Source organism: Rhodamnia argentea, chromosome 9 (genome assembly GCF_020921035.1).
Source record: "Rhodamnia argentea isolate NSW1041297 chromosome 9, ASM2092103v1, whole genome shotgun sequence".
NCBI lineage: Eukaryota > Viridiplantae > Streptophyta > Magnoliopsida > Myrtales > Myrtaceae > Rhodamnia > Rhodamnia argentea.
The window spans coordinates 21,187,849-21,212,065 of record NC_063158.1 but is presented as its reverse complement, the minus strand read 5'-3'; the positions used below and the strand labels follow the sequence as shown (position 1 = coordinate 21,212,065).

Sequence of the window (24,217 nt, the reverse complement as noted above, 5' to 3'; positions counted from 1 at the left end):
TTTTCCACCTGGTTTGGAAAAAAACCCTATTTGGAGTGCTTCAATTTGTTACGAGTGTACGCCACATCCGCGTAGCAAACGTCACAATAAGTGATTTTCACCGAGACATCCTCATTCCGACCGCCCTGTCACAAGAATACTGCGACAGACTTTACTCATTGGAAATGGCAAAATAACTTGCAAGTCAAGGAGGCTACGCGTTCAAGCAACGAGATCGGGGACTTAACATGCGATCGGCAAGCTTACCTACGATAAAAGTCATAAGGAGAGAGGAATCCGGAGTCGTCTCTCACCACCCATCCATGGCGGTTCTTTCCCATCGCTTTGCCCGAACTCATTTTCTCTGGTTTTTTATAGAAGATACGTTCGACAATCTATTGCCTTCCATGTAATATGCACATACCGGATTCCTGCACTGTGCTCAAAAACCATATAGGGTGACGTCATCGCCTACTTCATTTGTATTGCTTTTCTATTGTTTATATGTCGACCCGCAATAGGGTTAAACGTATAGGGTGACGTCACTTAAGCGTCTTGACGGCGGGCTAGGGTTTTGAGCAAATAGGTATCCATTGTGGGCTGACTAAAATTTTGGGAAGTGCAAAATTGGAATGAAAAAATGGCAAATCTGTAGATAGGATCAAATGGTTGACGCAATTTGGGAGGCTAATTGGAGGTTTTTAGAATTCTAGATGCAAATTGGTTATGTGAGAATGCTTCTTTGAAAGTTTTCAGTGTGAATTGCATATAGTTATTTTCTCATGTTTGTACTCAACTTCATTTGTTATTTTCCGTGGATTCAAACCAAAACTTCAACCTGAACATGACTTTAGAACCTAATCCGTGTCCATCGGGTTTTAGTGATCGCCAGATCCACCGAATGATTTTGATCGCAGACCTTTACTTAGGTCATCCTCGCCAATTCATGTCCAGAGATATTCTTATCATGATTATAATCTCTATTTTTACGTAGATGAAATGAATATAATGAATGAAGATGGGACAATAGCACGATATTTGTATCCGAGTCGAACGGACTTTCGGCTCGTTTAGTTGGAGTGATGAAATAAAATTGTAATGTACGATCTATTCTGCTGTAGTCAAATTGAGTAAAGATTTCACCTTCGATTCCATTCAGAGGCTCATTGGCTTCTTTGTATACAATGAGTTCACTCAAATTATCACTCAAACAAAAACATTCATCAATCAATCACCTTTTTATTGTTAAGAAAACGAAACACGCTTGCAATGGAGAAGAATTACATCCTACTTATTCGTCTTCATACGCTCAATCCATAGAGATTGAGATCGATTTCGTCTGGACTATAACCTTAATTTGGATCATGGTATTCCTTGACTAGCAGAGTCACTGTAAGGAGTTCTCGATGTCTATCACGAAACGGTACTTCACATCACTCTTCTGGAGCCTCTCAAGAGCTTCATTTGCATATTGGATCGGAATCACTTCGATCTCTGGATAAATCTCATGCTTAGCGCAGAAATCAATCATCTCTTGCGTTCGCTTTACACCACCTACTGCACTTCCGGAAATGCTTCTCATACCTAAACCAAATATGCAATTAGAGGTGTTAGGAAGTGTATTTTGAACTGAGATAATAAGATCAATTTGATAGTTCTTGTGGAGAGAATGCTTACCCATGAGAAGGCTAAGTGGATTGAGTTTTATTTCCTCGCATGGAACGCCTACCAAAGCTAAAACTCCTCCTACCTTAAGTAATGACATGTACAGATCAAGCGGATGGTCTCCAGACGCCGTGTCGATGATGAAGTCCAGAGATTTAGCCATAGCCTAGAAAAAGCACAAAAGAGTCTTAGGATCGCCAAAACCAACTCTACGATACCCGACGATATCAACTGGGTCATAGGATTCATACAGCCATTTGTTCCTTGTCAGATGAGAGCACAAATTTATCTGCTTTTAACGAGTTCAAGGCGTCATTTTTCTTGGACATGCTCGTGCTGAAAACGGTGACATTCAGTCCGAAAGCCTTAGCAAACTTCACAGCCATATGACCGAGCCCGCCGAGTCCAACCACGCCTACTGATTTCCCGGGTTGATTCATTTTGTGTTGGATCATCGGACTGTAGACTGTGATTCCAGCACACAGTAAAGGTGCTGCCAGAGCTAACGGATACTTTTCAGGTAACTTGTAGCAAAACCTGTTGATTCCGCGGTTATTAACAGGTGCACAATGTGAACCATATCAGCAACTTTCACAAAGAATATGTAGAAAAGTACCTCTCGTGGACAACTATGAAGCTCGAATATCCTCCCCGTGTGGGGGTACCATCCGCGCACGTGCCATTGATTGTCACTGTAATTCCCTTTGAGCAATAAACTTCTTGTCCATCATCACAGTACTCGCAGTGTCTACACGAGTCGAGATAGGTTCCGACACCCGCATGGTCTCCGATCTTGAAGCTGCCAACGTTGCCACCCACTTCTTGCACAATCCCCACGATCTCATGCCTATATATATGTATACAAGATTGAAGGGTTCATTTTCTTTCTTGGTTTGAACGAGATATCCTGGAGAAATTGTTGTGAAATCTCAAATATGTGCGGTTGTTCATTTGGGATAACGTTACTGGTTTTAATTACTGGCTGAGTTTTGCTGATTACACCGATTGAGTGCTACTGGAAAATGATGAGAACATATTTTGGTGACCATTTCCTCGGTCGTGAATGTTACTAAATCAAACGAACGAGGACATACCCGGGAACCAAAGGGTAAACAGAGTTCTTTCGCTTGTTGCGGGTATAAGCTACGTCGGCATAGCAAACACCACAATGAGTGATCTTCACCGACACGTCGTCGCTTCCGACCACTCTGTTGGAGGATAGGCTTCCGATTAAGTCATTTGAAAATGGAAATGGAAGAGATATCGGTCCAGACATACAACCCAGAAAGTTTACCTGCGTTCAAACTCATAAGGAGAAAGGAGCCCTGAATCGTCTCTTGCTGCCCATGCATGGCAGTTCTTTCTCATCACTTGGTCTGAACTCATTTTCTGTGTCTTTTGAAGAGATGGATAGGGAGAAGATTCTAAAATTTATGGAGAGATCACCGAGTCTATTGCAGTGGAAACACCATGGAGTTTCATGCGCTATAAATAGGCTTTTGCGCCGTCCCCAAGAACGTCATCACATACTTCACGTGAAATAGGAGTTCTGACTTTTTTTCGCCAACCTTAGTTATTGAAATTAAGAATCACTTTTTACTTGGCCCAATACCCAAAAAGCATCTAACTTTAGAGTTTAGCATATGTGACAATTATATCCATTTTTTTATATCTCATAAAAAACCTTTAACTTTTAATTTTGTCTCAATTCTACCCCAAACTTTTGCTTTCATCAGAATTCCATCGGCCTAGTAAAAAAAAAAAACAAAACACATCAACTTTAGCATATATCCCAATTATACGCAAAACTTTTTTTATCTCATAAAAAATCAACTTTTATCCAAATTCTACCATTGTTAGCCTTTCGTCCATAATCACAATTAGTTAATTTTATGTGACATTTCCACGTCGTTAATGAATTACAACTCAACAAAATTGACATGAAAAAACCTTTGAACTTCTCTTCTATTGATTGCTTCCCTACATATTGCCGGAAGATACAGAGTTACTCAAGACGACACATTTTGTATTTTCTTCGACACTCAGTAGCCTAAAAAACGGTTAGACATGGAGATGTTTGGACAAACGATCTAAAATCTCGTCATCCCTAAAACCCACGGTTTCTAAATTTCAAAGATTCATTGTTAAACTCGGCAAGAAACTTGAAGCCACATAGGATTAAATAACAATGATTATGGACGGAAGGTTGGCGATGGTAGAATTAAGATAAAAGTAAAAGTTGGGAATTTTTTATGAAACAAAAAAAAGTTTCGGATATAATTGGGATATATGCTAAAGTTGAAGGTTTTTTTTTTGTTGTTAAATTGGTAGAATTTTGATAAAAGTAAAAATTTGGGTTTTTTTATGAGACAAAAAAAAAATTTGGATATAGCTTTCACAAGTACTAAAGTTGGAAGTGTTTTTAGGTATTAAGCCTTTCTTTCGATTAACGTGGCAAAAGAACCCCCTTTGGATATTTGCATGCGTGATCCGGTGATCGTGCCCACTTAGAGGCTCGGACCACAAATTTTCTGAACATCCAAATCGTCTGGAAACTTCAACGCTGTGTCGAGAACAAATATCTCCTTAAAACTTCAACATTTCTCTGCATAATTTGGTGAATCAAGAACCAGGTAGTATCGAAAAAGAAAATGATGAGGCATTTTAGAGCGAGGAGAGTGGACGCACAGAGGATGGGTTTGTTTGAGTGAAAGTATTTTTCAGGATTTGGTTTTCCGGACTTTCACCCTCTTGGTTCATCGAAAATGACTTAGTCAATGAAAAACACTTTCATGTTATCAAAAAATTCATGTACAAAATTAGAAAAGTGAATTCTTGAATCTAATGAGGTGAAAGCACTTTCCAGAATTGCTCCTTTCAAATGTTTTAACTTTTCAATTTTTGAATATCTAATGTTTTTAAAAATTTTTAATTTATATTTACATTTTAATTACATTTATTTTTATTTTTTATTTCTTTTCTTTTCTTTTCTTCCCTTGTCTTATTTCTTCTACCTCCGCCGCTCACAAGGACTCATTGACTGGCTGTCGGTGGCGAGCCTCGAACTCATCCGTGGCCGCCACCGGCTAGTCGTAGTGGAGGACATTGCGTCGAAGGAAGAAGGAAGAAAGAAAGAAAAGAAATAAGAAATAATATAAAATATAAAAATATAAAGTATAAAATATTAAAAATAATTAAAAATTCCAAAATAAAAAATTTTCTAAGATAAAGTCATGAGATTGAAATCGTTTTTCAAATGAGAACAAAACAATAAAAAATATTTTCGGCCACATATCACCAAACAAAGGAAAACAAGCCGTTTTTTTGGAAAATGATTTCTCAAAATCATTTTCCTTTTTCATGGAGTTTTACGTGAAACGAACGCACACCGCAATAATAAGCTCCCTATAATTATGGCAGATACTACTACACTTGGCAGATGGAATTTGGTAAATATATTGCATCTATCGATTAATAAACAAGCTATAAATTAGAGGTCACATCACCTAAGTATCGTGATACGGGAAAAGTTATCTAATTAGTCTTACATCTATTTATAGCTGTCAATTCTGACATAAACTCTTTACTTTTTCTAATTTAGTCCTAGAACTTCACGGGAAATTTCAATATAATGTTTCGGGTCAATTTTCACCGGAAATAGTTGACTGGAAATCCAATCATCACCCGCCCACCGCCACAATAGCAACTTCAGGTATAAATTGATCAGAAGCATAACAGTTAAACTTCGCTTGAAAGTTTAGGATTAAATAGATAAAATTTAAAATATAGGACTGAATTAGTATTTGTATGATAAATTTACGACAGATTGGACAATTTTCCATGATATATAATCACCCAAGCAACCACCAGAGGCTTTCTTGGTAGAAAAAATGGTTTTATTCCCTTGGTCGATCACGGATCTTGTGCCTCATGTCACGTGTTTGAGTGTGTTGGGGCCAACCTAGTCATTTGCCTTGTGCTAAAAGAATAAAAACTACTTGATTGGTTTGATTGTTAAATTATATCTCTAAGTTTAAGCGCATTACGAGAACTCATTTCGATTGAAAGACACATATCGATTATTAAACCACATGTTTTACGAAAGAAATTCACCTTTTTATTCCGATTAGCAAATCAATTCTTGAAGGCCACATGTTAGCGTTATATATGGGGGTTTGAATTTATTGGAGATAACATCCAATTCCAAGTTTGACCTGTTAGACCGGCCAAGAGTTGGATCTCTCCCAAGATCGTCTAGTGGACTCTTTCCTTTTAAAAGCATGAGATAAGTGAGTGGAAGTCCAAAAATTAGTCATGAAAATATAATTAAGTCCTAAAACTTATAAAAAGTGTAATCAAATTTTAAAACTTATCAATTTAATGCAATTAAGTCCTTCCGCTAATTTTGTCCATTGACTAACGAAAAATACTGATGTGGTTTTTTTTATTATTTTCTCTTCTATGTGGCAATGATGTGGCTAAAACATAAGGTATAAGGATAAAACGACATCATTTCGATAAATATGATTTACCTTCCTTTTTTAAAAATTTACTTATTTTTTTATATAATATAAATAATAGTTAGAATAAAAATTTGTATTTATTCGAAATGGTGTTTTTTTAGCCTTGTTCTTCATATTTTAGCCACGCCAATGCCATGTAAGAGAAAAAAAAAACACCACTATTTTTTGTTAGTTAAATTGGATGGAGTTAATAGAAGGACTCGATTTCATCAATTTGATAAGTTTTAGGAATTAATTGAACTTTTTTTTAAAATTTTTACAACTTAACCGCACTTCTGTGACAAATTTTAGAGCTTCTAGAACTTTGCGAAAAAAGGTCCTCCAATATGGGACAAGTGTCCAAAAGTCCTTACCTATTACACTTTGGCAAATTTAATCTTAAACTTTTTAATTTTACTAATTGATTTCTAAACCTTTTAATACTTTGCCAATTGGCAAAGTATATGTACTATATTCACTGATTAATGTCTCCTTTGTTGGCAAAGTCTATGTACTATATTCATTGATTAATGTCTCAATTTTTTCTCCTCCTTCCATTTTTCATTTTTTTTGTTTCCTTTTTCCAATGCATTTATCTTGTTTACAATACACTCAATTGATGACATAGCACATACAGTATAAGTTACCATGTGATTTGGTACGATAACTCTCAATAAAGTTCTAATTATCATATGTAGTCGGATAAGGATATTACGAGTACCATAACTTTTGTATAATGCTCACTTGAGTGTCAATTTTTTTTTAACCACTCAAATGCCATAACTTCTAAAAAAAAACGTACATTTGAGTGTCATAATCGTGACGTCCTGGAATTTCGACTTCTATAAGAAAAATAGATTCAATAAATTTTAGTCATGAATTCCAGTCTGGTAATTAAATTTGGATTTTTGAGGATTTTAGAAACGATGATTGGTTTGTTCCGAGACGTCGGTCAGAGAAAGTCAAGTTAGAATAGTGAAGTCGTCGAGTCGTAGTACTGAGACCTTTCGTGCTTCAACCTAGCCCTGACGAATCCTACATGTGAGAATCTCAAATTTGTTCTCAGTCGGTTGAACCAAATAACCAACTAGTTCTAGTTTACAAAATGACCAAAATGCTCTCGGATATTTGCACTACAAGACAAAATTTTTAAAAGTTAGATTTGACCACTTGTGAGCCCCACTTGTCTTTTCTTCCACCCATCACCTTTTGCTATCTCTCACTATTCTTTCTCTCCTCTCTTCTCTCACCCCTCAACTTGTCGACCTCTCTCTCTTCGTATGATAAATTTATGACAGATTGGATAATTTTCCATGATATATAATCATCCAAGCAACCACTAGTGGCTTTCTTAGTGGAAGAAAAGGTTTTATTCCCTTGGTCGATCATGGATCTTGTGCGTCATGTCACGTGTTTGAGTGTGTTGGGGCCAACCTAGTCATTTGCCTTGTGCTAAAAGAATAAAAACTACTTGATTGGTTTGATTGTTAAATTACATCTCTAAGTTTAAGCGTATTACGAGAACCCGTTTCGTTTGAAAGACACGTATCGATTATTAAACCGAATGTGTTACGAAAGAAATTCACCTTTTTACTCGGATTAGCAAATCAATTCTTGAAGGCCACATGTTAGCGTAATATATGGGGGTTTGAATTTATTAGAGATAACATCCAAATCCAAGTTTGACCGGTTAGACCAGCTAAGAGTTAGATCTCTCCGAAGATCGTCTAATAGACTTTTTCCTTTTAAAAGCAGGAGATAAGTGAGTGGAAGTCCAAAAATTAGTCATGAAAGTATAATTAAGTTATAAAACTTATAAAAAGTGCAATCAAGTTTTAAAACTTATCAAATTAATGCTATTAAGTCCTCCCGCTAATTTTGTCCATTGACCGGCGAAAAATGCTAACGTGGCTTTTTTATTATTTTCTCTCCTATGTGGTTCTGATGTGGCTAAAATATAAGAGATAAGAATAAAACGACATCATTTCGGTAAATATGATTTACCTTCCTTTTTTAAAAATTTACTTATTTTTATAAAATAAAAATAATAGTTAGAATAAAAAATTTTAGTTATTCAAAATGATATTGTTTTAGCCTTGTTCCTCATATTTTAGCCACGCCAATGCCATGAAGAGAGAAAAAAAAAACACCAATATTTTTTGTTAGTCAAATTGGATGGAGTTAATAGAATGACTTGATTTTATCAATTTGATAATTTTTATGAATTAATTGAACTTTTTTTTAAAATTTTTACGACTCAACCGCACTTCAGTAACAAATTTTAGAACTTCTAGAACATCGCAAAAAAAGGTCCTCCAATATGGGACAAGTGTCCAAAAGTCCTTACCTATTACACTTTGGCAAATTTAATCTTAAACTTTTTAATTTTACCAATTGAGTTTTAAAAATTTTCATACTATATGTACTATATTCACCGATTAATGTCTCCTTTGTTGGCAAAGTTTATGTACTATATTCATTGATTAATGTCTCAATTTTTTCTCCTCTTTTCATTTTTCATTTTTTCGTTTCCTTTTTCCAGTGCATTTATCTTGTTTACAGTACACTCAATTGATGACATGGCACATACCGTATAAGCTGCCATGTGATTTGATATGATAACTCTCGACAAAGTTCTAATTATCATATGTAGCCAGATGAGGATATCACGAGTATCATAACTTTTGTAAAATGCTCACTTGAGTGTCAATTTTTTTGTTTTTAACCACTCAAATGCCATAACTTCTGAAAAAAATGCATACTTGAGAGTCATAACTGTGATGTCCTAGAATTTCGATGTCCGTAAGAAAAATAGATTCGATGAATTTTAGTCATGAATTCCAGTCTGGTAATTAAATTTGGATTTTTGAGGATTTTAGGGACGATGATTGATTTGTTATGAGACGTCACTAAAGAAAGTCAAGTTAAAATAGTGAAATCGTCGAGTCGTAGTACTAAGACCCTTCGCGCTTCAATCTAGCCCTCACGAATCCCTGACAAATCCTAAATGTGAGAATCTCAAATTTTCCCTCAATCGGTTGAACCAAATAACCAATCAATCCCAGTTTGCAAATTGATCAAAATGCTCTCGAATATTTGCATTAGAAGACAAAATTTTTGAAAGTTTGATTTGATCATTTGGATTTTGGGAGCTCCACTTATATTTTCTTCCATCCACCCCCATCACCTTTTTCTCTCTCTCACCATTCTCTCTCTCCTCTCTTCTCTCACCCCCCAGCTTGCCGACCTTTCTCCCCTCCCCCGCTTGCGGAAACTTCCTCCCACCACATCACCATCACTCCATCACCTTCTAGTCACGTCATTTTCTCTTCTCCCTCTCTCTCTCTCTCCTTTCCCCCTCCCCTTACCCGACGACTCCCATGTCTTCTTCCTCCCCCCTTCTTCTGTGCACGCCTGACGCCGAACCCACCTGCACCGCCAACCACCGGCTGTCCACTCCATCGCCGATCGCCGAGCTGCCTCGCCGTCGCCCCAACCGCTCGCCGTCCGTCGGCCACAAACGGACCTGACCCGCGACCCATCTATCTCTCATCCCCCCTCCTGCTCATCTGACCACCCACCCAGCCACCACCACACCTCGCCATCAGTCACCGCCGCTGCGTCACCCAGCTCGGCGCGCCACCTCCCTCTGCCGTTTGCCCAGCCACGCGAGGCCCGAGAGACCCGCGAGCTCCACCTTCCTTCTCGGCCTTGCGTCACGCCACCACCAGCCCGACGCCCTACAGCCACACCGCGCCGGTCGTCATTCAGGCCTTCGCCCGGTCGTTGCCGCTCGCCCTCCTTGTGCCGCCTGTCAACCCGCCGGTCGCCCGAGCTCCGGTCGCCCGAAAACCCCAGCCCGAGGAACCCACAACCGAGACCTTCCGCCCGTGAGCCCGACCAGAGGTCACACCCTGCGATCCGAGCCTGTGGATTCCACTCGAAAGCGTCGACCATTGTGGGCCCGGGCCGACCCGTGCCGTAGCTGAGAGCCCACCGTTGTCGTCGTTGTCTCCGCCGCGCCCGAATCGTTGACAAACGGCTAGTTAGTGAGTTAACTCCTAACTCTCAGTTAGGTCGTTAATTGCGTTTAGGGATAGATTAATTAATTTTTATCTTAAATTAGTTAGCTACCTATGGTCGGGTTAGGTTAGTAATCTTTCTTAGGTTAAATGATCACAGTTATTTAAATTAGCTTTGGTTGGATAAAATAAACTGTGGCCAATTGTTGTTAGACCGTATTGAATGGACTCAAGGTGATTGATTGATCGCGAGAATTATTTAGCTATAGTCGAGTGGGATATTAATTGCCGTGTTAATTGTTTAAGATGGACTCAATTAAGTGTAATTGAATTAATTAATTGCGGTTAGGCCAATTAATCGTAACCGGAATGATTAATTATTATTAACGATGGATTGATGGGTGATTATTAATTGATCGCTGAGTGCACCGATGTGGTGTATATATACACACACACACGAGGATTAATCATCCCGTATAAAATGCAAAGTCCGGTGGATAAACCGTGCATTTATATGACCACGTGTGGATCAAATTGCGTATTTGAGTATGAAAATAGCCTTGGGCCAAGTTTTGAAGCATGACCGCGTGAGCATTTGACTAAACGTCCAAAATAAGAAGTGGCTGGTTGTATGGTGTGCTTGTGTGGTAATATGATGGCTTTCCCGACTAGTTAGTGCCGTGTCGATCGGAGTTATACTACTTGTCAGATACACAACAATCCGTGTCACGGGTTGATCAAATGCCGGTTGCGGCTTGTGATGGACCGACACTCCTTACAAGAACGCATGTTATGCTGTGCCGTGTTGATCGGAATCACACCGGCCTAGCAGTTGCCGTTGCCGAAAGAATGAAACGGTGCCTGGTCCCGCCAAAAGAGCACCAATCGTCTAGTGTGCTATGCACCAACTATCTAATATGCTAGGCTAAGTGGCCATTAATAACCGAAACACGTGTGGTTTTCTGTCAATGCAAGTTGTTCGGGTGTCCTAGTTGTTTGCCTTGGTTGTCGTGATTGTTGAGTCAAATCGAGTATTGCATTACATAGGATCCAAAGCGTGGTAAGCTTGCATATGATTGTGATATATTGTTGGGTTATGCCCTTTCCCGTGATAGCTAGACCGTGGCGCAGAGCGCTCGCTATTGATCTATTATCGATCGTTGCTGCGTGCTTAGGCCGCCACAGGCGAATCAACGTCCTAGCCGAGCTTAGACGTTGACTAACCGAGATTTATATCTCATCCCGTTATTATTAACCATTTTCAGGCCCTTAATTATGGAGAACTAGAAGTGGAGTGGAGTAGCTTGGGAATAATATGAACCCCGACCTTATATTCTTTGTGGGTTGTGAGAAGTAGCCCTGAAGTGGGGCCTATGAGTATAAATGTATTTCTCGGGATTATTGAATAGTCTTAATTGAAATAGACTTTTATGGAGGTTGATTGTTGTGTATCCCGATTTACTATTCTTTCTTTGATGTGTTGTCTGGGAGTAAATCGTTTCCGCATGTACTTAATCAGAAGATAAAAAAAAAAAAAAATTGGATCGACAACGCGCCCGGGACGTTATCCCTTATGACCTGAAGCGTTTAGGTAGGGATATTGCATACTCGAGGATCGGAGCGTGACAATAACTTTCAATATATCATTTAAATGAAAAATAAAAAAATAAAAACGTACAGCGAAGTGTTGAAAATCCGACGTGTCATATCACTTGTGGTGAACACTTTTAAAAAATTATGGCACTCAAGTAATCCATTGAAAAATTATATATCACTCAAGTGATCGGAGAAAAAAAAAGTTATAGCACTGAAATGAGCACTGCAAAAAAATTATGACATTTATGTGATCGAGAAAATTTTTATAGTACTTGAACGAATGCCGTATAAAAATTATAACATTCGTGCCGTCTTTATCTCTTTGTAGCCTTTGTCGCCCTTGAGTAGTGGCATTGGTCTGATCTGAGAAATATTTAATTTCAAGACAGTATGTGATTTTAGAAAATGTGGGGTCTATGTCATTATTATCCTAATATTTGTTCCTTTCCGGCTTAGCTTGGGGAAAAAAAACCCAAAAAGTCAAAACCGGTCGACAGGTGAAGTTGGCGATGACACTGTAGAGGACGTTGGCGATGACGCTATAGAGGACGCCGCACGGACTATATATTCCATGGACTCACGGAGATTTCTTCATTGCCTCACCTTAGGAATCCTCGAATACCGACGGCATTTACTCACAAGAGCTCTCACATATCACCGTTCGAGGATATAGAGAGAGAGAGAGAGATGACTTCAGACAAAGTAATGACGATGAGCACGAACTGCCGTGGATGGGCTGCGAGAGACGACTCAGGACTGCTCTCTCCTTATGAATTCGAACGCAGGTAGATTTGTGTTTTCATGGTGTGTTTTACTGAAGTTGTTGCCTGAAACTCGTCCGTAAAGAAGCACTGCGCCTATGTGCTTTGTGTCCTGTGAATTGTTATGTCTGAAATTTGTAGTTTGAGACAATTATGATCACGTTTGCTATGGAAAGTCTTAAAGGTGTCCACAACTTTACCTTTTCTAACAAAACATGGTTTCATAGTCTTCTATGGGTGGGAACATGAAGTTTGTAGTTATTCTTGAGAAATTTCAAAAAGTTTGAGGCATCATTGTGAAAAATCCCAAGGTTATAGCCCTTTTTGAGGCATTGACAAATATCTCTCTCTACATTTTCATTTGAATCCACGCTTGAATATGTTATTAATAGCTCTCCCTATTTCCCCCTGTCTAAACTAAGAAAATTATTCCTGTGCAGACCGGTTGGAGGCGATGACGTTTCAGTGAAGATCACTCATTGCGGCGTTTGCTATGCCGATGTAGCTTACACTCGCAACAAGAGAAATAGTACTGTGTATCCTGTGGTCCCGGGGTACTTTAATTCTTCTCCATTTTGTTTACTAATGCGAAGTTCAGTGAAGTCTTTGAAAAAGTTAGCCATCGATGCAACACTTCGAGTTTCACTAATATCCTCTAAAATAAGCTTGTATACATACATGTGAATAGGCATGAGATCGTGGGGATTGTACAAGAAGTGGGTGATAAGGTTAGTAAGTTCAAGATCGGAGACCATGTGGGCGTTGGAACCTTCGTCGATTCATGCAGAGAGTGCGAGTGCTGTGAAGTTCGCCATGAAGAGCATTGTTCCAAAGCAACTGTAACGATTAATGGCACTTGTAAGGACGGTCCCATCACCAAGGGAGGATATTCTAGTTTCATAGTTGTCCATGAGAGGTAACCTTTCTACGTATACTTGTTACCCTATTGGAAGGATTCATGATGGTGTTCGTATGCGGAAACTAACGTAGGACTAGTCTTATTGACCCGACACTGCTTGTGGAGATAATGTTTTGCGTCGTCGGCGAAGAGCTATGTGCTAGCTTTTAAGGATTTTCCATCTTTTTAACTCGTCAATATCTTGGCTACTGAAAGTCATTTCCATCTGACTCGTGTGATTTCATGACGGATTCAAATATTAAACGGCTACTCTACAGGTATTGCTACAAGATCCCTGAGAAGTATCCTCTAGCTCTCGCTGCACCTTTACTATGTGCTGGAATAACGGTATATAATCCGATGATCCATCACAAGATGAATCAGCCTGGTAAGTCGCTAGGGGTGGTTGGCCTTGGTGGGCTCGGTCATATGGCTGTGAAGTTCGCCAAGGCTTTCGGATTGAACGTCACTGTCTTCAGCACAAGCACCTCCAAGAAAGATGATGCGCTGAATCTGTTGAAAGCAGACAAGTTCGTGCTCTCATCGGACACCGAACAAATGAGCGTAAGAGTCCAATGATAAGAACCCACTTGAAATCTTGAGGTTTCCCAAACGGCGGGTGCTGTAAGTAGATCTGATTCTGTGGTTTTTTTCCTCTACAGGCTCTGTCGAAATCTCTAGACTTCATAATCGACACTGCATCAGAAGATCACCCTTTGGATCTATACATGTCATTGCTTAAGATAGGAGGAGTTTTGGCTTTGGTGGGCATTCCATGCAAGGAATTGAAACTTAGTCCACTGAGTCTTCTCATGGGTAAATATTCTCTCGATAGATCTCAGCATTCATTTCCACTTCGGGTAGATTAGGACCCATGACTTTCTTTGCCTTCTTAAATTTACGTGTATCTTGTTTAGGAACGAGGAGCATCTCCGGAAGCGCGGTCGGCGGTACGGAGCGAACGCAGGAGATGCTCGAGTTTTGCGCCAAACATGAGATACATCCAGAGATTGAAGTAATTCCTATTCAGTATGCGAATGAAGCTCTTGAGAGGATCCAAAAGGATGACGTGAAATACCGCTTTGTGATAGACATTGAGAACTCCTTGGAGTGATCTATTGATGAACTGAAGGAATATATTTTCGTGCGTGTTCTATGAGAATTGTATCTTTATTTTAGTGCCAGTGACTCTCTTTATGAAATACAATTAGATAACGCAACAATAAGTGGAAAGTATGTTCTTCCTCTTTTTGAAGTGATCTCTCTCTCTCTCTCTGATTGTGAATTTGGGGATTGCAAATCTGTGTGTTGTGGAATAACGTGGATAGAACACTCCGAGGATTTTGTAATCTAAATCTAACCAGAGAACTGGAAATTAACAGAAAAAATGACAGTGAGTGATAAAGAATATCAGAGTTTTACGTGGTTCAGTCCAAGAGTCGGTACCTACTTCATCCTGGAGAATCAACCGTACAAAAAGTATGGTATGAGCTCGGAGAATTGTATAATTACTGCTGTTCAATTGCTCAAGTGTTTCCCACCACTATCTTACCCCAAAAAACAACTTTACTAAGCTCACAAAAAAATCACTAAGAAAACTTATGGAGAGAAAACCTAACACTCTTCTTGTTTGATATGATTTATGATAATCGAGCAGGGCACCTTTCTTGTAAATTCTAATGCGAGTTGCTGGCTCAAACTAGAAAACCTTAATTTTCTTCCTTGTTTATCCTTTATCCAAGATCAAACCCCATCAAATTCTGGACTCACTAGAATTCGCTGACAGTCTAAATCCAAATCAGAAGACACCCAAAATATGGGCAAGGCTTCTGCCTGGTCAAATTTGAAATATGAGTTCAAATTCGAGATATAATTTGAGAATATGATCGTCGCTTCTCTATCTCTCTCTAAGTTTCTAGACTCTGGGATGACAGACCACCACTTGGAGTTATATTGCCGTCCTTCAGGGACACCGACCCCCATAGAACCCTAGCCCCAGACAAAGGGAAAAATCGCTTTCGGTCCACTTCGTTTTTCTGTTTTTTCGGCTAAATGCCGCATATGTTACAAGGAAAATCACTACCTTCACTGGAAATCAGCTCAAATGGACCAAGACAGATGGAATGTGAAAATCAAACTGATTATTCAACAATTATAAGAACTAAATTTTTCGCAGCACTCAATAGCCTCGAGTCTAAACAAGGATTATCGGATTGCAAAATTAAGAGGTGTTGGAGTAGCTGTCAATCAAATTGATTTGGTCAAGAACTCCTCGTCGACACCACGGCATTAGATGGAAGACTCATCAGAGAGAGAGAGAGAGAGAGAGAGAGAGAGAGAGAGAGAGAGAGATAGCGGACGGGGTCTTTTGACTTGCGATTTCAATGTTGTCATCGTTGGAGGGAGAGAGAAGGTAACCGGAAAGTCTCAATAAGAGTTAGGATCTTAATGCTTTGTACGTACCGAAACAAGCAATCAAGCAAAGGCCCATCGGACAACTAACATGACCCGATATATTGGAGAATACTGTAACTATTAAATCAATCTAATCCACATATTTGAATGACTAATCACTTAACATCTGGATGAATATAGGGTATGTTTTTTCTTCATCCCTTATTCGAGAAACCAACAAGTCCTATGATTACGGATATGGACATCTCTCACATTTACATACGTAAATTTCCAACCTACAGCACCTGAATGGTGAGTTTACTCCCAAACATGTGACCTAGCTAACCCAACCTAACAAATAAAAACCCATCCTCTCTCTTCTCCCCCTCCCATGATGTGGGAGCACCGGGCTTTGTTCATCGTTACAAGTTGAAGCTTTCGATTGTGTAAGAGAGTTGTAGATTCAGTATGCAAGTAGTTGATTTCATGGTTGCCGATTGACTACCTAAATCTCTATTTACTAGCTTGTTGTCGATTCCAAGACTACTAATCGATTACCTAGTGACCATAAGCTGTTCTGGATGATTCATTTGCTATTTGTTGATCTTTAAAGGTGTCTAGTGGGCTATCCAGAATGGTGAACAAATCTGAGTGCAAGTTTTATGAGTCTTAAGAATGTTGTAGGTTTCAAGAGTCAAAGTTAAAGTCTCTAAGTGTTTTAATGCATTTTCTAATGCCTAGGTCTTTATATATTTTCTAGTTCCTACATCATTGATCTCGGGTATTGCTCATGTCTTGAATGTTTGTCAATTTCCTATGTAATAGTTTTTTTTTTTTTTTTTTTTTGGTAAGGTAAGTATGTAATGATCATCCAAAAGCTAGATACAAAAGAAACCGGTCACAAAAACCATGAACTCAACATGACACATAGTGTGACATGGAGAGTTCACCGGTGAACCGGTCGCAAAATACACCCAGAGAAAAAAGTAGCAGATCCGCTAACAGGCTAGTGGATGAAGGCCAAACAAGCGGCCAAACACCTAAAGCTAACAGATAACTAAAGGACAAGGCTGGGAGGAGGAGAAAAGGCGCCTCCCGGACAAACGAGCAATGGATCAGCAGCAACAGAGAAGGAAAGTCCCATGATTGACTTGAGAAGCAAACTGCAACAACATAAAATCCACGCAAGTTGCAGCTAGCGCGAGGAAGGAGCAGCATCCGTGAAGGCCACCCGAAGAGTAGCAGTAGACCAGCAAAGGCACAGCACCCAGAAGTCTCGAGAGGACTCAATGGAGAGATGCAGCGTGTGAGACCAGAGAGTACAGCACAAACACGGGTCCGAGAACACCCAAAGCCAGGAAAAAAGGGGGCAACCGAGCCCGGAAAAAACCCCAAAAAAGAGGGGGGGCAAAAGTACAGATCAACCATTTCCTATGTAATAGTTCATCTATGAGATGAAGCGAAATCTCAAATGTAAGGGACATGACTTGAATATTAATAACATATGAGATTTTCCTTTGTATGAACAAATATGTATCACTGATTTCTGTATCCTTGGAAAGTGGATTCTTCCTCGGTGGTGAGCCAAAGAAGCATTGTATTATTGGCTGGTAATTTTTTATAGGCCTTGGTTGTGAGTTTCTCCTATTCCGATCTTTGTCCTCGGCTCGCGGTGCGTCTTGTTTGACTTGGTTCTAATCATAATCTATCATGCATCCATCGACATTCATTCCATACACTCTTCATCTTTCCCTACTTCCATCGATACCACTCACAACGATATTCGCCCATCCCGCGCGCACACATCATCCCAAACCCTAAATCAAAATAAGTTTACATGTGCGGATGTCAAGGTGATGAATGACCAATAATCAAGTCTCGAGTTGGAGGAAAGCATACCTTATATTTAATTAAACTTACACGTGAGTGATGTTCATAACTTGAGATTTATCAATGAAAGGTATGATTGGAGGAAATTTCTTCTAACTACAGATGAAGGAAAATATAACCTCGAATGACAAATTTTACAACACTATACGATGGTTTTTGAGGATGAATCTTCTATTCCTTGATAGTAAATCAGCAAAATTTTAGTATTAATATTTATGGAATAACATTTAAATGAGTGCCTCTTGTCGAAATCGTCAATCAACTCATATTTACATGACATTGAAATACATTTAGGACTTGATTATGCGAATTAAAAGATTTAGAATCAATTGCATTCCGTCCACGACATTTGAAATTTCCAGCATACTTTTCCTTATTTTCTTTTGGACAAATCATCTTTATTTATTGTCACCGACCCTTCGCGCTAATTAAAAAGGCGTCGCTATGCAAGTGTGTGGAATATAAGCGCGGTTGTGAAATGTCCAGAAGGAGATGAAATATGACACTAACACACACGAATTAGAGTGCATTTGTTTCGCGTAAAATATTTGGTTTGAAAAATCCTTTCCTAAAAACGATCGCTTATATCTCTAAAAAAAAAAATTAATGAACAAAAATATTTTCATCGTCCAGGAAAATGTTTTAACATAAATTATTATCAAAAATAAAAATAATTCTTACTGAATAATTATTTGTAGTGATAAGCGATTGTTTTTAACAAAATGCTTTTCAAATAATTCATTTTTCGAGCCTTAAATAGCAACAATCAGGGGTTTTTTTTTTCCAAATTAATTTTTTTAAAAAATATTTACAAAAATAATTTTAAAAAATAAATATTTACAAATTTGGGCCTCGCTTGGCGGTTGGGGTGCCGAACAACCCTACTCGGCAGCCCCATTGTCGAGCAAGGCTCATACCGAGCCTTTTTTTTTTTTAATTTTGTATTTTTTTTAATTATTGATACTTATAATATTATATATATATATATATATATTTCTTTGTGAAGCTTATCTTTATAACATAAATAGCAATAATTAATGTAAAAATTTACTAAGATATATAATTAATAAATAATGTTGTAATTATGTAATTAATTAAAAATATTCATAGAATAAAATTGGTGAGATATATGAAAAAAAAATAAGATTTTCATGATATATTCATCTATTGGAGAGGCAGAAATCCAACCGGAAAGCGAAACGGTGATGTGTCAAGAACCGGCGGATCGGGGGACGACATCGGATTGGGCTCAAATTCGGTCGGCTGATGCGAAACGGCATCCTAATTAATATTCACCGCTGTTGGCGGTGATGAACAATGGATTTTTGCAATTCGGGATCATTTAGATGGGTTTTCCTATTTTTTAGTATTTTCGGGATTTATTATTGCTATTTATGTTATAAAGATAAGCTTCACAAGAAAAAAATTATAATATTATAAGTATCAATAATTAAAAAAATATACGAAATTTAAAAATAAAAAAAAAGGCCCGGTATGGGCCTTGCTCGACAATGGGGCTGCCGAACAAGGGCTACTCGGCACCTCAACCGCCGAGCGAGGCCCAAATTTGTAAATATTTATTTTTAATAAATATTTTTATACATATTTTTAAAAAAAAATTAATTTGGAAAAAAACCCACAATCAGGTCTTTTTATGTAACGCGAAGAAGTGTTATGAAATTACCGTTATATATTTGGGATTAGTCCAACCTAGCTCGTTCAACAATGGCTGCGTGGACTTTTCTCGCTGTCTCTACTTTGTGTGTTTCTTTGTCCAATCATCGTTGGGGGACCGTTATCCGGCAGTAAGCCATGACGCTTAAGTGACGTCACCCTGTACGTTTTATGACTATAGTGCAAGAAACCGGGATGTTTATATAACATGGAACGCAATAGATTGTCAAACATCTCTGCAACCTACCCCTTCAAAAGGTAAAGACCAGAGAAGATGAGTTCAGGCAAAGCGACGGGAAAGAACTGCCACGGATGGGCGGCGAGAGACGACTCTGGATTCCTCTCTCCTTACGAGTTCGATCGCAGGTAAACTAGCCAATCGCATCCTAAATCACTGGTCTCGCTACGTAAATGTGCGGCCCCGACCCGTAAGTTATTTTGCCATTTCCGACGAGCAAAGTCCATAGCATTATTCTTGTGACAGAGCGGTTGGAAGCGAGGAGGTCTCGGTGAAAATCACTCATTGCGGGGTTTGCTATGCGGACGTTCTGTGCACACGCAACCAATTTATGCACTGCAAGTATCCCTTGGTCCCAGGGTATGTACCTTTGTTACTAACGTAATTGTAATATTGTCTATTCCTTCAAATATTGCGTCCTTCTTTGAAATATTCCTAGAGACACTGCCGGCCAAAAAAAAAAAAAAAAAATTTCACCACATGCGCCGTTCATCACCGTCGATCTGGGTGTGCTGCTTATACGAGATATACGTATGTTCAGGCATGAGATCGTGGGCATTGTAACAGAGGTCGGTGGCAACATCGGCAAGTTCAAGATCGGAGACCATGTGGGTGTCGGGACTTATGTCGACTCATGTAGAGATTGCGAGTACTGTCATGGAGGACTTGAAATTCATTGCTCGAAAGGTATTGTTTCTACGATTGGCGGCACTTATGAAGATGGCAGCACTTGCAAGGGAGGATACTCCCAGTTCATAGTTGTTCATGAGAGGTGCGTGATTACTTACTTCGGTTTAAAGATCCACTCATTTATCGTTTGCCACGTCACTTACTATACATGAGATAACTCAGAATCTCATCCGACATTAATTCCACGACAACTTCTGGTGCCGACTTACCAATTTGCTAGCATCCTGAATCTTCTGTCTTCATATTTTTTACCCCAATGCCAAATCCATTTACATTGTGCCCTTTCTGCGCTTACATAGCTAAGTGTTGAATCTGTAGGTATTGCTACAAGATACCTGACAAGTATCCATTGGCTCAAGCAGCACCCCTGTTGTGTGCTGGGATCACAGTCTACACTCCAATGATCCGCCACCAGATGAATCAGCCTGGAAAATCATTAGGAGTCATCGGACTTGGCGGGCTCGGTCACTTGGCTGTGAAGTTCGCCAAGGCTTTCGGGTTGAACGTCACCGTTTTCAGCACAAGCACCTCCAAGAAAGATGATGCCTTGAATCTGTTGAAAGCAGACAAGTTCGTGCTCTCATCAGACATGGAACAAATGAGCGTAAGAGTCTAGTGATGATAACCCACTTGAAATCTTCAGGTTTCTCAAATTGTGGGTGTCCTCAGTAGATCTGATTCTGCGGTTTTCTTTACAGGCTCTGTCAAAATCTTTAGACTTCATAATCGACACTGCATCAGGAGACCACCCTTTGGATCTGTACATGTCATTGCTGAAGACAGGAGGAGTTTTGGCTTTGGTGGGCTTTCCAGGCAAGGAAATGAAACTCAGTCCAATGAGTCTTCTCAGGGGTAAATGTTCTCTCGACATAGATCTTAGCATTCATTTCCTCTTTTGGTTGCGTTCTTAAATTACATGTATCTTGTTTAGGAATGAGGACCATCTCCGGAAGTGCGGTCGGCGGTACGAAGCGAACGCAGGAGATGCTCGAGTTTTGCGCCAAACATGAGATACATCCAGAGATTGAAGTAATTCCTATTCAATATGCGAATGAAGCTCTTGAGAGGCTCCAAAAGAATGACGTGAAGTACCGCTTTGTTATAGACATTGAGAACTCCTTGGAGTGATCTACTGATGAAGGAACTCTAGGAAGATATTTTCGTGCTTATTGAATAAGAATTCTCTCTTATGTAAGTGCCAGCGTCTCTCTTGATGGAATAAAATTAGATAACACAATAATAAGTGGGAAGTTCGTTCTTCCTTATTTTGAAGTGATCCCTCTTGTTTGTGAAATAGGGGATTGCAACACGCGTGTGTCGTGAAATAAAGCAAATGGATAACCGATTCTGTAAATCTAAATCTAAACCGAGAAATAGAAATTAACAGAAAACTCGACAATGAGCGATAAGGAACACCAAAGATTTACATGACTTGGTCCGAGGATCAGTATCTATTTCACAGGGAGAGTCAATTGCAAAATGATACAGTATGAGTCCGGAGAATTGCATAGCTACGACCGCTCAATCTTTGAAGTATTTCCCAAAACTATCTTATACCCAAAAATAATCTTGTAATCTCACCATCTCTCCCCAAGAACTCCCTAAGAAAACTTACCGAGAGAAAACTGAACACTCTTCTTGTTTGCTAAGATATATGATAATCGAGCAGGGTTCCTTTCTCATATGTTCTTATGCGACTTGCTGGCCCAAACTAGAAAACCTTAATTTTTTTCCTGTTTTTATCCCTAATCCGAGATCAAACCCCATCAAATTTTGGATTCACTAGAATTTGCGGACAATCCAAATCAGAGTAGGAAGACAACCAAAATACGGGCAAGACTTCCACCTGGTCAAATTTGAAATATGAGCTCAAACTCGAGACATAATTTGACAGTGTGACAATGGCTTCTCTATCTCTCTCTAAATTTCAGGAGTTTTTAGATAAATCTAAAGTTTCTAGAGCCTGGAATGACAGACCACCACTTCACTGGGAATCAACTCAACTGGACCAAGACAGATGGAATCTGAAATTCAAACAGCTTATTCAGCAATTATAAGAACTAAATCCTTCCCAGCTCTCACTACCATCGAGTCTAAAAAAAATTCAAGTACTCACAACAAAGCAAGAACTCCTCGTCGACGACCGCGGTATTAGATGGAAGACTCATCGGGGAGAGAGAGGGGACCGGAAAGTTTCGATAAGGGTTAGGAACGAAATGCTTTCTGCATACCAAAACAAGCATTCAAGAAAAGGCCCATAGGTTAAGTGCCAAAACTGCATTATTGGCAACTTTGCAATAAAGACAGTTGAACATGAGACAAGTTCACGTGTGTCAGGTCGATTTGGGACGATTGGCCGCAACCAAATTAAACGAGAAGGACACAACAAATGACAATATTTGTGTGTAACACTTACTTTAATATAAAAAAAAAATTTGAATCACTTAAGCGCACTTTTTTTGAAAAACGATTATTTGAGTGTCAATTCTGGTGAGTTTCGCCGGAAATCTGACTTGATATCTATGTGGTTCGCCGGAGGATCCCATTCAGCAGGAAAAAAAAAGCTAAAAATTAATTAAAAAAAACTCAACATAAAATTAAAAATAAGCTAAAAACCTAAAAAATTAAGCTAAAACTAAAAATAATAAAATAAAATACAAGTTGCATCCATTCTTTTGGTAAAGGTATTATATTTCATCCCTTCGGGTCTCAAGTAATCTCCTCGCCGCCGCCCCACCATTGCCTGCAATGGTGGGGGACGGGCCGGCGAGGGTTGCTAGCCACTGTTCGGGGTTCGCAATCCCCATCGCCCCATCCCCCACCCTTGTTGGCATTGCCGGTGATGGTGGAGCGACGACGGCAAGGGCATAGCCCTCACCGCTATGTGAAGCGGTTCTTTTTTTTTTTAGTTTTTAAACTTATTTTTATTTTTAATTTAAGTTAATAAAATAATTATATTAATTTTAAATAATTGAATCCAGGTGGACTAAATTTTCTAAAAAAAAATTGTCACATGAACTAACTTTTTTTTTAAAAAAGGTGCATACGATGAAAAAAAATGCCACGTGGACTGTTTGGTCGGAATCTTTCATCATTGTCACTTAAGTGATCATTCTTTCTCCGATTTAGCACTTAAGTGAGCCGGTGAAAAATTTTAGCATGAAAGTGAGCGCCGTACACAAATATTATCATTTGAGGTATTCTTCCGCCCAAATCAACATGTCAGCCCATTATTTTACTTATTACCCAAATCAAAAGGAAATCCGACCTAGAAAGATTAGAGTTTTTTTTTGTTCGGGTCGGTTCCATTCTATTCGAGCAAGACTTTCCTAGAGGTTGGGTGTTCAAGTCCAAACTTAAGGCGGACGGGACTTTTAGATCAAATTGAAAGTGCGGGTAGTTGCTAAACTCCATAATCAACTTCCCGTAATAGATTGCCATGAGATTTTTTTCTCCAACTGTGAAGTTGGCAGCAGTACAGATAGTCCTTTACGTAGCCCTTAAATCGGTACCGGCAAACACGTCGACTTGACGTTAAAAATGCCTTTATTCACAGAAGGTTAAATGAATCTGTGTTTATGGAACAACCCCGGAGACTTCAAGGATTCCAATAATCCGAACTATGCCTGCAGCCTCAACAAAGCTTTGTATGGTCCCCTCAACAGGTTCAAATCCGACATTATTTCAAAAGCTTAGCACTGCGTCGGGAATGACAATTCCCCTTGAAGGATCGGGGCCACATTCATTACCTCCTTGGACTTTGAATTGAAAAATGCCATCATGGTAGACATGGCCACATTGAAACAGGGGCCCGGAACCGACCCATTGACCGGGCCCACGGTTCCGACCCGTTTATTTATTTATTTTTTAAAAAAGGCCCCGGACCCCGGTGGCCCGGTGGGGCAAAG

At 39.2% G+C, this 24,217-nt stretch overlaps 3 protein-coding genes across 4 annotated transcripts; 2 read left to right on the top strand and 1 right to left on the bottom strand.

The window, feature by feature from the left end:
* Positions 1 to 1,198: 1,198 nt before the first annotated feature.
* On the bottom strand, positions 1,199 to 3,089 carry LOC115752976 (probable cinnamyl alcohol dehydrogenase 1). The gene is made up of 6 exons (XM_030691417.2): positions 2,939 to 3,089; positions 2,739 to 2,852; positions 2,261 to 2,491; positions 1,896 to 2,181; positions 1,657 to 1,810; positions 1,199 to 1,563 (listed from the first exon to the last, which is right to left on the bottom strand). The coding sequence occupies exons 1-6, from the start codon at positions 3,028 to 3,030 to the stop codon at positions 1,367 to 1,369; spliced, it is 1,074 nt and encodes a 357-aa protein (XP_030547277.1). The 5' UTR covers positions 3,031 to 3,089; the 3' UTR covers positions 1,199 to 1,366.
* A 9,249-nt stretch (positions 3,090 to 12,338) lies between these two features.
* On the top strand, positions 12,339 to 14,537 carry LOC115752971 (probable cinnamyl alcohol dehydrogenase 1). Its single transcript, XM_030691411.2, has 6 exons — positions 12,339 to 12,549; positions 12,966 to 13,079; positions 13,214 to 13,441; positions 13,702 to 13,987; positions 14,086 to 14,239; positions 14,341 to 14,537. The coding sequence occupies exons 1-6, from the start codon at positions 12,452 to 12,454 to the stop codon at positions 14,535 to 14,537; spliced, it is 1,077 nt and encodes a 358-aa protein (XP_030547271.2). The 5' UTR covers positions 12,339 to 12,451.
* Positions 14,538 to 19,605: 5,068 nt separating this feature from the next.
* Positions 19,606 to 21,634, top strand: LOC115752972 (probable cinnamyl alcohol dehydrogenase 1). 2 transcript variants are annotated; one of them, XM_048285798.1, is made up of 7 exons: positions 19,606 to 19,747; positions 19,866 to 19,979; positions 20,161 to 20,391; positions 20,628 to 20,913; positions 21,008 to 21,161; positions 21,241 to 21,455; positions 21,486 to 21,634. In XM_048285798.1, exons 1-6 carry the CDS (start codon positions 19,656 to 19,658, stop codon positions 21,435 to 21,437), a joined length of 1,074 nt encoding a protein of 357 aa, XP_048141755.1. In that variant the 5' UTR covers positions 19,606 to 19,655; the 3' UTR covers positions 21,438 to 21,455; positions 21,486 to 21,634. The 2 variants fall into 2 exon arrangements, with proteins under 2 accessions (XP_048141755.1, XP_030547272.1); XM_030691412.1 differs by having other exon boundaries at positions 21,241 to 21,504.
* Positions 21,635 to 24,217: the final 2,583 nt, after the last annotated feature.

Bases quoted from the DNA above. Each gene is read 5' to 3' on its own strand.
- LOC115752972 (XM_048285798.1), top strand. From the start codon at position 19,656: ATGAGTTCAGGCAAAGCGACGGGAAAGAACTGCCACGGATGGGCGGCG. The intron at 19,748-19,865 runs GTAAACTAGCCA...TTCTTGTGACAG, and splicing joins CCTTACGAGTTCGATCGCAG to AGCGGTTGGAAGCGAGGAGG. The intron at 20,392-20,627 runs GTGCGTGATTAC...TTGAATCTGTAG, and splicing joins TTCATAGTTGTTCATGAGAG to GTATTGCTACAAGATACCTG.
- LOC115752971 (XM_030691411.2), top strand. From the start codon at position 12,452: ATGACTTCAGACAAAGTAATGACGATGAGCACGAACTGCCGTGGATGG. The intron at 12,550-12,965 runs GTAGATTTGTGT...ATTCCTGTGCAG, and splicing joins CCTTATGAATTCGAACGCAG to ACCGGTTGGAGGCGATGACG. The intron at 13,080-13,213 runs GTACTTTAATTC...ACATGTGAATAG, and splicing joins GTGTATCCTGTGGTCCCGGG to GCATGAGATCGTGGGGATTG.
- LOC115752976 (XM_030691417.2), bottom strand. From the start codon at position 3,030: ATGAGTTCAGACCAAGTGATGAGAAAGAACTGCCATGCATGGGCAGCA. The intron at 2,182-2,260 runs GTACTTTTCTAC...CGGAATCAACAG, and splicing joins TTCATAGTTGTCCACGAGAG to GTTTTGCTACAAGTTACCTG. The intron at 1,811-1,895 runs GTATGAATCCTA...TGCTTTTTCTAG, and splicing joins CTGACAAGGAACAAATGGCT to GCTATGGCTAAATCTCTGGA.